Source organism: Setaria italica, chromosome III (assembly GCF_000263155.2).
Source record: "Setaria italica strain Yugu1 chromosome III, Setaria_italica_v2.0, whole genome shotgun sequence".
Lineage (NCBI taxonomy): Eukaryota > Viridiplantae > Streptophyta > Magnoliopsida > Poales > Poaceae > Setaria > Setaria italica.
The window spans coordinates 10,672,446-10,683,966 of record NC_028452.1 but is presented as its reverse complement, the minus strand read 5'-3'; the positions used below and the strand labels follow the sequence as shown (position 1 = coordinate 10,683,966).

Below are 11,521 nucleotides of genomic sequence, written 5' to 3'. Positions count from 1 at the left end.
CCTCATATTCGCGGTCCTCCCTCCGTTGGAATGTAGGAGATATGCCCCCTGCTCCTTTCCGAATTAGAAGTATTTTGATTTTTATTCATCTATATTAATGAATTGTAGTCCATGGATCCAAGTAGGATAGGGAACCAAACATGTGGCCTAACACAAGTTTCGCAACGACGTCGAAAGCGCAGAAATACTGGCACTACGGCGGCGCTGAAACGGAAGACCTTATAAAGGCGTCCGTCCGTCCGTTGGTGTGTCGCTGCCCTTTCGCCCTCTCCTTTGACCCCTCGTCTCGTCCTCCTCTCCAAGCCCCCCCGCCCCCCCGCCCCCGCGGGCGTAATCCAGCTCGGCTCGGCGCCATGGCCAACAGCAACCTCCCGCGCCGAATCATCAAGGTGCGCCTCGCGATCTGGTCGCCCCTCCCCGCCCTCTCCTCAGATCTACCGCCCCGCCGCCCTCTCTCCTGCTACATGGAATCCGATACTCTTCTTTTCGCTAGCGGTTAACCTGTCTCGAATTTGGATCTGTGCAGGAGACGCAGCGGCTCCTCAGCGAACCAGGTGCCTGGCTGTTTGCTTCGCGAGATTTTCCTGAGAATTTTGGTGCAATTCGGAGTCTGCGTTACCGTTCTGGACTCGTTACTCTCCGTATATGTTGCTTGATCCCGCTTTTGTTCTTCTTCTCATGCGTGCAGCGCCAGGGATTAGTGCCTCGCCGTCGGAGGAGAACATGCGGTACTTCAATGTCATGATCCTTGGCCCCGCGCAGTCACCCTATGAAGGTCTCCCTCTTTACTGATTTCGGTTGGCTTATTGGTGTACCAGTTGGCTTATGCGTGTGGATTCGATGTTGGGAACCTTGTTTGTACTGTTTTGTGTACTATCGTTGGTGTTAATATGTTCTGGTGTGGATAATAGAGCTAGTTCAACAGTACTGTATGCATATTTTTGTTTCTGAAGAATTTGCGATGAATAGTGGACTAGCGTACATGGATCAACAGTATGGCTTATGCACATTTAAACTTTATTGTATGGATAAGGCAGTATCATTTCCTAAATAGTCACCTTCATGTGTGCGCATCTGTGCTAACTCCAATCAAAGCTCTAGATTCTAGGCTTCCTATTAGACCTAGTTTTTATTATTGTGCTTTCAGGTATGTCACTTACGAATATTTCTTCACTTCTACACCTGCACGGACCTGTTTTTTTTATTGCGCTTTCAGGTATCTATTTATTATGTCACGTAGGAATATGTCATCACTTCTACATCTGCGCAGAAGTTCAATATGACTTGTGGCATGAGTTTTGACTCTTGTTACTTTGTTAGGTTCATGCTGGCAGCATATTGATTAATCTGCCCATGACACAATTCCATTAACTTTAGCGATCATACAAGTTACTGGTACGATATGCTCACTAGTCTCAACACGAAGGTTTATCTACCATTTTTTTTGTATGCCATAGAGTAATTGAAATATGTTGTGTGTAGATAAGTAAGGATGCAAATAACCAGTAGTTTTCATATTGATTTTGTGAAATTTTATTATGTTTGTTCTGATATTGTGTCTTCTACTTATCTGTTGGACAGGTGGAGTTTTCAAGCTTGAACTATTCTTGCCTGAGGAGTATCCAATGGCTGCTCCAAAAGTAATTTCTTGATGAACCAGTGCCCAAGTCATCAACTGGCATTTATATTTCCACATTCCGTGTCAGCTGTACCATTAGCTCCATTGATATGAATTCTATTTGGTCAATATGATGTTACTTGTATAGTTGTATTAACTTCAAAAATCCTATCAAGAAGAACTTTATATGATGTTACTTCTCGAAGTCTAGGGACAGGCCCAGTAACATACTAATATTTAATTTTTGTTATAGCTGTTCCTTCCATATATGCTAGCTTGTAATTCAACTCCGCGTAGCTGTTCAGTAATGAAAACTTACATGCTTCATCTTTGTCTGACTGGTGGTTCTTGTGCATGTCTACATTTTGCCCATTTCTGTTTCTGGTGTGGTCAATGTCTAATATTAAGTTCTACTCACTTTGCATGGTAATTCTAATTGATCTGAAGTAATAGCAGTTCACTTTTGCTGGAAAGTCATCACTATCACCCCATTGATATATTTTCTGTATTAGATTTGTTCTTTGTAGCTCCATTTATTTCTTTACATAAATTGAACACGTGCCTTTTTTATGAGCATTATATTTAAGTGTAATTGCTCATTGCTTGTAAAACTTCTGATTTGATTTGCACAGCTGTCATGCAGTTAAAAACTTAAAACTTGTGTACACATTGCTAAATATTAGAATGTTGGGGTTTAGCAAAATTATAAGTGTATCGACTCATTTGCTCTTACAGTTGGCAACTAATACCATATGCTCTAAATGGGTGTATTTTTGCCTATTTTGGGATTAGTGTCTTCTAGTTTTAGAGCCATTCTATCTGTACTTTCCATCTCATGTCACTATACAGTAAGCCTTTCTGATGGTAATTTTATTATGTCTGCTGCTGATACAGGTTAGATTTCTCACCAAAATTTACCATCCCAATATTGATAAGGTAGGAAAATGTTACTTTTTGCATTTTTTGTTTGTTTGATGAAAGAAAATTATGCCTCATCTCTGATGGAATTCGCTGCAGCTTGGTAGGATATGCCTTGACATTCTTAAGGACAAATGGAGTCCAGCTCTTCAGATACGTACTGTTCTGTTGAGGTAACTGCTTATGTTAGCTTACTTGGCGACATGGTTCTGATGGTAGATGATTTTGAATATATGATGCAGTACCACATTATAGTTACTGAAAACATGAGCAAGCCTTTTTATCACCATAGTATATCCAAATTTCAAACTGCTTGTGCATTTGTCTGACGCATACCATATTGGTGTGCTACCTTACTACCTCCTGATAATATTTGGTCTTCAGTATCCAGGCACTGCTGAGCGCACCAAATCCAGATGATCCTCTCTCAGACAACATTGCAAAACACTGGAAAAGCAATGAAGCTGAAGCTGTCGAAACAGGTACTTGTAGATGCAGTCAACACATCCATGACTGTACATTGATCCACTATTACTTTCCTGATTCTTAATAAGACACTCTTTTTTTTTCTTGCAGCGAAAGAGTGGACTCGCCTGTATGCAAGTGGGGCATGACAACCAAGTGTGTTGTTATCTTTGTAATAACAGTGTCATAGTTTGATCCCGATTGAATATCACTTGCTTGAGCGAGCAAATTGCGATATTTTGCAACGGGGAAAAATGTTCGAACAAAACAACAGTTCGAATTATGCTTTGTACTTGTGGCTCTAGCTCCCTTCACTGCAGTAAGCATCAGAGCAGGTGTTGTTTGGTCTGTTTCTACTTGCTCTTTAGTGGCTCGTGCTCCCGTTACAGTCCGATCTATTTTGACTTGTTCACCATTCCTGCTATTTCTTCTAAACTGTCTAAACCTCTTGGTGGACCGTGGACCGTGTTTGGATTGGAGGCTGTTTTGCCAACAGCTTCATCTTTTCCCTGTCCGCAGAGCTACTGATAGCTCTTTGGGTTGTCAACGTATTTGCTATGTTCTGCCTTTATTAACGGAAGTGCCGCGGTCAAAGTTTACATGGCATTAGCCCTGTTGCATGATCACGCATTCACGCTGGGTGCCTGAGTGGCTGTGTGTTACCAACAGCTGCGGCAGCCTACGGCCTACAGGCTACTATTGTCCGGGGCCAAGCGGAAGGGACGACCCAAGATTACTCGTCCGGCAAATTGTGCATTGCACGCAATACCGCCTTGTTCCCTTCCGGGCCGTAGCCCATAGTCATAGAGACGTGTTTTAGATTAAGAGCCCATAGAGACCTGGACAGTGGAGACTACACAGCGAATAGCACGGAGCAGAACACAGGTTTGTCAGTAACGCTGTATTTCCTCCGATCCAGTGGTTAACATCATAACGTGCGCTCCTGGGAGTCACCGCGAAGATCTGTAGGGGGCGGATGAACGAGCTAAGGATCACGATCCGGATTCCGAGCTGGACCAGGAGATAAGCTCGGGCACTCCTTTTCTGTCAACGGAGAACGGAAGTTGCATTGGGCACATACATCTATCTTCTTCCCGGTGAGGACGTACGAATGTTGGATCGCTTCCTTCTTGCTTGCATTTGCCCGTGCTCAGTGCTCTAGGTGCTCAGGTGCGGGCTGCGGGGAGCACGAGACGCGGGGGTCGTCGCCCGTCTCATCCGCTCTGGTCCTGCGTGCTCCTTATCCTCTTCTTCGAATCCACCGCACGGCACGACGAAAGCATGTCCTCTTTGGAGGCTTGCGCTGGCTGCCCTTCGTTCTCCCGGCACTGGTCCTGCAGGTCTCGGTGCTGTGCCACACCCTAGCCGGCACTGTTCTTTTCACCTTCGTCTAGGTAGGTAGCCCACCCAGGCGCACACACTTGTAGGACAAAGAACGTATGCCGATCGATGCGGTGCACCTTCCGACACCCGGATAGCGTCGGACACTAGTGGCACGTACGCTCGCGAGGAAAGGAAAACCATCAGGCTGCCTCGCCGGCCTCCTGTCGCCCCCATCTTTATCTCGAACCCTAACCTTCTCTAGAGGTCACGGGATGATGCATTGCGCGCTGTATACGACTTGTCCAATCCGATTCGCGCGGGCAGAGCGATCTGTGCAGGGGATGCTGTGGCGCGACAGAGATTCTCTTCTGCGCGATGCCCCTTGAGGACGAAGCCGGAGCGAGGTGGTGGGGGGCCTCCATGCGCCCGGCCTCGGCCAGTTTCTGATTGATTCGTGCCTCCATTGGAACGGCCGGTTAATGGCAGCTACCAGAGGACAGACACCTAGAGTTGGTGCCAGCCTCGCCATGTCCTCTCTGCACAGCCGCTGCTGGCCTCCTTTTTTTCTTAATTATGCACGAGGTCGAACACAATTAATCCAGCCAGATTCGGTTGGTTTGTACTATGAAGAAGAAAACACGAACATGAAAACTGAAGAAAAATAAACGTATCTGAACTGAAATCGAGGGTAGCGAATCGCGGTTGACGACCACTGAATACATAAGATACAGGTTACATGACATGAATCAAAACCTCGCGTACCTGAAGTATTCGTAAACAAGTCAGAGGTCACCGTGTTTTTTTTATTATTGCATGATATCTTTATTTCTCCTGCATGTCAGATAAAATCCTACGTACCAGACGTCACCTCCGCTGTACACGTCCTGAGAAAACAAGCTGAAGGCTGAAGCCATTCAAACATTTTTACCAGAAAAGGACCCGGCACCAACCTTTCTCCAGTGGCAGAATCCCGCTGGGCGAGCCGTGGAGACAGCAGCTTATCATACAAATCTGCACAGGCACCTTTTGGTCAAATCAGATGCAAAGCATCATATGCACGGCAATGACTCCTGTGACCTGCGTGCATATATGCGCTCCCTAGGCCTTGTTTAGTTGGCCAATTTGGGAGATGCAAAATTCCTGTTCCAGCACTGTAGCACACTGTAGCGTTCCGTTTGTATTTGTGAATTATTGTCCAAATATTGACTAATTAGGCTCAAAAGATTCGTCTCGCAAAGTACAACAAAACTGTGCAATTAGTTTTTAATTTCATCTACATTTAGTACTACATGCATGTACCGCAAGTTTGATGTGATGGGGAATCTTCTTTTTGCATAGTGTCAAAATTGGGAGTTGGGGAGTAACTAAACATGGCCCTAATTCGTGCCTTTTGTTCTGCTGCTGGGCAAGTGAATCTTCAGGTCCACAGTCAATAGATGCCGCCGCCCCTAATCAGAGGAAACGGTTTCCTCCCTTGCGAGTTGTCATTTTTACGCTTGGACATGGTGCACGTTGGGCAGGTTTGGGCTACTGTACAAGCGCCTTGCCCAGAACGCACTGGCAGTTCGACCATACGAGGAAATCTGTCGACGGGGGAGTGGGAGTTCCGGCGCAAACTCTGCTCGAAATGGGAGAGAGCACGCTCGTGGTGTTGTAGGAATAACGGAGCATGGATTGTTAGCACACTAGACACGCACCCGTGTACACGCCCGGAATCGGTAAGGAGCACCGGCAGTCCGGCACTGATAATTCTCGCGGTTGCTAAAACGAATGAATGAACGAACAAAACCCACGTCAGGGTAGCATTCCGGCGTTGGTCGTGCTTGCGTGGAAAAAGAAAAAATCAGGCCCCGGTCACGCTCAGTGCCACCGAACTTAGGGGCTGTTTGGATACGAGGTGCTAAACTTTAACAGTGTCACATCGGATGTTTGGATGCTAATTAGGAGGACTAAACATGAGCTAATTATAAAACTAATTGCAGAACCTTGTGCTAATTCGCGAGACGAATCTATTAAGCCTAATTAATCCATCATTAGCAAATGGTTACTGTAGCACCACATTGTCAAATCATGGACTAATTAGGCTTAATAGATTCGTCTCGCGAATTATACTCCATCTGTGCAATTAGTTTTGTAATTAGCTTATGTTTAGTACTCCTAATAATCCAAACATCCGATGTGACAGGTGTTAAACTTTAACAGGTGTTTCCCAAACACCCCCTTAGTATTGCCAGCCTGATATTGCCTTTTGGGATCGATTATTGTACCTTTCTTCGTTGCACACTCTGAAGGAACGTTCGGATACCACTTGCTAAAGTTTAGCACCTGTCACATCGGGTGTTTGATACTAATTAGAAGTATTAAATATATGTTAATTACAAAACTAATTACATAGATGGAGTCTAATTCGCTAAATGAATCTATTAAACTTAATTAATCCATGATTTGATAATGTGATGCTATGGTAACCATTTGCTAATGATGGATTAATTAGACTTACTAGATTCGACTCGTGAATTAGACTCCATCTGTACAATTAGTTTTGTAATTAGCTCATGTTTAATCCTTCTAATTAGCATCTGAATATTCAACATGACACTGCTAAAGTTTAGTCTATGGTACCAAACCACCCCTTATTATTAGCTCGTAGCGCTGTCGTGTCGACGATTCTTTCCCGACGACCCCCCCATACGTCGCGGGCGCACAAGTCGGCGTGCTAGGACAAAATAGCAATGCCGATCCTGCTCCGGCTCACCCTGCTTAATTTGCCAGCGACGCCGATCGACACGATCCCCGACCGGGACCGGCAGCCTGTACCACGTCTCGGACGGGACGCGGAACTCTCGAGGTGGGCACGCAACGCACGCTCGCTCGCACACCTAACCGCTAGTGCTCTCGTGTCCAACGAGGAGATATGATGCGGTAGCGAGGCGGAGCGCCAGCCATGCCGGAAATCGGGGGACGTACGCCGGGCACGTCTTGTCCGCGGCCCGCGTCGACCAGGCGGCCACTAGCTCCTGCGTGCAGTGCGTGCGCGCGGCCGGGTTGCCAGAAGATCGCACTCGGGTTCCATCACCTGGCCGCTGATTCCGATCCAGCACGGGAACCCCTTCACATAGGCCCGTATGCCCGCGCCACGCGCGGTGATCGCAGGCGACGTACGCGCATGCCTGCCGCGTTGGCCATTGGGTTAGCCGCACCAGCTCATCACCCTGTGCCCCTCGCCTCCCTTTGCCGGCGCGGCCCGGCAGACGCGACGGCCAGCCGGCTGCCTGCATGTGAGCTTGCCATGCCGCTGCCTGCCCTGCTGCCTAGACGTACGGCACCCACCGCCCAAGTTCAGGGCACGTCACTGATCAACAGTCCTGTGGTCTCTGTTGCACAACGATCGGTTGCTGCCTTGCTGGGCAGCTCGATCTCCATCGCTCCAGGGCAGGGCAGGCCTGACAAAACCTGGGTGTTCCGGCAAAAGTGGTAAGTAGACTGGTAGTGGTAGCGCATGGTTTGGGCGCGCGAGAAAAAGCGCGCGCGTACATCTGAAAAAGGGTGTAGAGCCACATGGGGCGCCTGTCAGAGAAGGGGTTCACATGCACGTACGGCTGCCGGTACGCTGTGTTCAAACTTGAAGCACCAACTGTTCGTGCGGTCCTGAGATTAGGGAAGGTCCCGGGCGAAAATAAAACTCGAACTCTTTAATATAAACATTACAGTAAATATATATAAAATATTATCAATAAATATTTAAATATATCTAAAAGCAATATTTATATCAAATTATTTATACATATTACCTTAAAAGTTTCTTCAAACATTTCTCGATGCAAAGTTACTTGGAAAATTCGATATTTTTTTCTCTCATAGGCTCTTTCTCGACTAATACGTCTCTTGCTTTATTATTATTATCCTAATTTCTTGGATCATAAATATCTGAAGTGTAAACTGGTTGCTCATCAATACTAGCAGACCGTGCATATGCACCTGATGCATTTACTGTGTTCTCGGAGTCACTTACATTGTTATCATCGACGTTGATGTTAAATTTTCTTCCTAATTCCCATTAGTTGATTCATCCACAACAACTATTGCCAACTCATCTGGGTTCGTCGAAGCAAACGTATTACTCTCAGGATTCTGATTACTCTTGCAAAATTTATCCATAGCTCCTCTATGTGATTCTATAACTTGTCCACACATCCACACATTGCTAAAATTAATCCATAACGTATATACTCATCCACACATCCTTTTCTTTTCCTTTTCTCGTTACCCGATTCATATTTTCTAGACGACATGATATCCCACATTGCTAAAATTATTATAAATACACAATAGTTATAAATCATTTAAGACTAAATAACTTGTGATAGGAAATTAATAATTAATGGTATGGAGAATTGGGGAATTAGCAATCGAATCACCTAACCACATAAGCGAATTGACGATCTCCTATCCGATCTCCGTCCGTCCGCCGTTCCGCCAAGGGGGGGCAGGAGCGCGATACGAGCAGGAGAGAGGACCAGCGGCAGGATGAGACGATAGGGATGCGGGGGTGTGATAGATGAATTTGGCCCTTTTTTAACCACGAAGTGGGCCTACCTTAATGTCACTTTTTATTGTGAACCATTGTGGGCGGGGCAATAACAAATTTTACTTTTTCTGAACCCCCACCTTAATACTATTTGAAACATAAGCATTGCTTTTGCTCTAAGAATTATGTTACCGGTACTGTATCCCTGGGATTTGCGCCGGCCCTGATCACTCGCTGTGCTGCTAGAGTTGTAACCGATATTTTGGGGCGTCAACATCGAAGGCTGTAACCGATATTAGGGGGTGTTTGGATACTAGGTGCTAAACTTTAGTAGTGTCACATCGGATGTTCGGATGCTAATTAGGACTAAACATGAGCTAATTATAAAACTAATTGCAGAACCCCTATGCTATTTCGCGAGACGAATCTATTAAGCCTAATTAATCCATCATTAGCAAATGGTTACTGTAGCACTACATTGTCAAATCATGGACTAATTAGGCTTAATAGATTCATCTCGCGAATTAGACTTCATCTGTGCAATTAGTTTTGTAATTAGCCTATGTTTAATACTCCTAATTAGCATCCAAACATCCGATGTGATATGTGCTAAACTTTAGCATGCGGTATCCAAACACCCCTTAAAAGAAGGAATTGCCATGCATGTGACAACAGCAGATCGTGAACGGCAGCTGCTGAATTGCGCTGCCTGTCCGGTCAATGTTCACAAGACTTCGTTCAGGCTACGGAGAATCTGCTGACCTATCGAGAAATTCGAGTCTCCAGTGGATATCATGGAGTTCCCTTTTTTGCTCGTCTGGTCAGGCGGCGTCTATATCCTATCCTAACAAAAGAAAGTAGGCAGGGTAGGCGGAGACACGGGCAGCTCCCAGCACGAGCGTTGTGTGTGTGTCTCGCGGCCCGTCCCCTACCAGCCTGCAGCCGGTCCCGTCTCCGATCACATCGCCAGATGCAGCAAGCGTGAACCCGTCGGTCTCACACAGGAGTAGTACGATTTCAATGTACCCAGCGGGCTTGATTGAATCTCACTTCCTCCGTTCCAAATCACAAGTCATTCTAAATATATTGAAAAGTCAAACTATTTTATATCTGATCAAAATTATAAAGAGAATCATAGAAGTTTATGACATCGAATAGATATATTATAAAAATATATTTAATGAAGAAACTAATAGTACTTATATCATGAACATTAGTAATTTATTGTATAAATTTGGTCAGACTTTAGATGTTTTGATCTTTTAAGAAAGTTGGAATGACTTGTAATTTGGAAGGAATGAAGTACTGGTAAGCAATCCATCGAACAGAAGAAGAAGGAAGCTAGGCCGGGTCAGAAAGAAAAGAAAGAAAGAAACGGGAAGGAGAAGAAAAAATCTAAGGACAATCGAGTGTTTTTGGCAGCTTGAATCTAGACATATAGTTGATTTTTTTTCCCCCACTACACTAGAGCGATTTTCACCTTGGTCGCCTTCCTCATCTGCGGTGATGCTCCATGCTCCGGAACCATGGATGGCAGGAGGCGATGGGCAAGCCTTGCAGTGGAGGGTCCCACCGTCCCAGGGTGCAAAGGAATAGCTTCTCAAATGGGGTTTAAGGCAGCAAGAGCAAGCTTTCTCCCATGGAATGAGGAGGTCGGCCGGAACTAGAGGTGTAGCAAACACAATTGTCGAGTATGGGTTTTGATCGCTTGGCTAGAAAAAAAAAATCGAACGCTCAGATGAGATTAAACACCTCAACAGTTGGTAGACTTGCCCGAAAATAAAAATGCCTCCACGTAGCAAACGCTTCACAACATTGCCATTTATAAAGCTTGTTTGCAAGATTTCATGTGACTGAAAAAATCATGGTGAATTTGCAAGCTGAGCATTGCTCCAGTCAGTCAGGTTGAGGATTGCTGGTTGGGCAAGGCTTGAATGGCCTGGCAAAACCAGCTTATAGTGGCACGGGTGATCCAACCGTGCGTATGATGGGAGAGGTGGGCAAGGCAGCTCGTGCGCGATCGGTATGTGAAGGCGCTGAGGTAGAAGAACATGGTTCATAGAAGGAACAGGAAACCAACATGCATAGTCGATGGATAGGAGTCGTAGAGATGAAACTTCAAACGATTGACCAGTAGTAGCATCGATCTCCCTTCATAGCAGTTTGCCACAGATGCAGCTTACACACGCAGCCTAATTGAGCTGCCTGTCTACGTACGGACACGCACGGCACGGTGCCCCGAGCAGTAATTAGCAAACTGCCTACCGGTTAAAGTAGAGTAAGCAACAGAAGTGGCAGCATCCATAACACAACAACTGCTACTACGGGAAGTTACAAGGACGGCCATGTACACGCAGGCAGTGGTCAGGCTCAGGCACAGAGCCCGGCCAGGTGTGGTCCCAGTCCTGGACCGGCCAGGCAACCCCAGAGTTACTGCTACATCTCAGTTCCCCGATATGGATTAAGGCCGTGTTTAGTTGGGGAATTTGGGAGGTGCCAAATTACTGTTACAGCACTGTAGCACACTGTAGCGTTTCGTTTGTATTTGTAAATTATTGTCCAAATATTGACTAATTAGGCTCAAAAGATTCGTCTCGCAAAGTACAACAAAACTGTGCAATTAGTTTTTAATTTCATCTACATTTAGTACTCCATGTATGTACCGCAAG

At 45.7% G+C, this 11,521-nt stretch overlaps 1 protein-coding gene across 1 annotated transcript; it reads left to right on the top strand.

The window, feature by feature from the left end:
• The first annotated feature begins 43 nt into the window (after nucleotides 1–43).
• Nucleotides 44–3,416, top strand: LOC101781307 (ubiquitin-conjugating enzyme E2 36). The gene is made up of 8 exons (XM_004961180.3): nucleotides 44–389; nucleotides 527–554; nucleotides 689–775; nucleotides 1,582–1,640; nucleotides 2,513–2,554; nucleotides 2,636–2,709; nucleotides 2,921–3,018; nucleotides 3,113–3,416. Exons 1-8 carry the CDS (start codon nucleotides 141–143, stop codon nucleotides 3,148–3,150), a joined length of 675 nt encoding a protein of 224 aa, XP_004961237.1. The 5' UTR covers nucleotides 44–140; the 3' UTR covers nucleotides 3,151–3,416.
• Nucleotides 3,417–11,521: the final 8,105 nt, after the last annotated feature.

Excerpts from the sequence above, each read along its gene's own strand:
- LOC101781307 (XM_004961180.3), top strand. The coding sequence starts at position 141 with ATGTGGCCTAACACAAGTTTCGCAACGACGTCGAAAGCGCAGAAATAC. Across the intron at positions 390-526 it reads TCCCGCGCCGAATCATCAAG|GAGACGCAGCGGCTCCTCAG; the intron begins GTGCGCCTCGCG and ends GGATCTGTGCAG. Across the intron at positions 3,019-3,112 it reads AGCTGAAGCTGTCGAAACAG|CGAAAGAGTGGACTCGCCTG; the intron begins GTACTTGTAGAT and ends TTTTTCTTGCAG.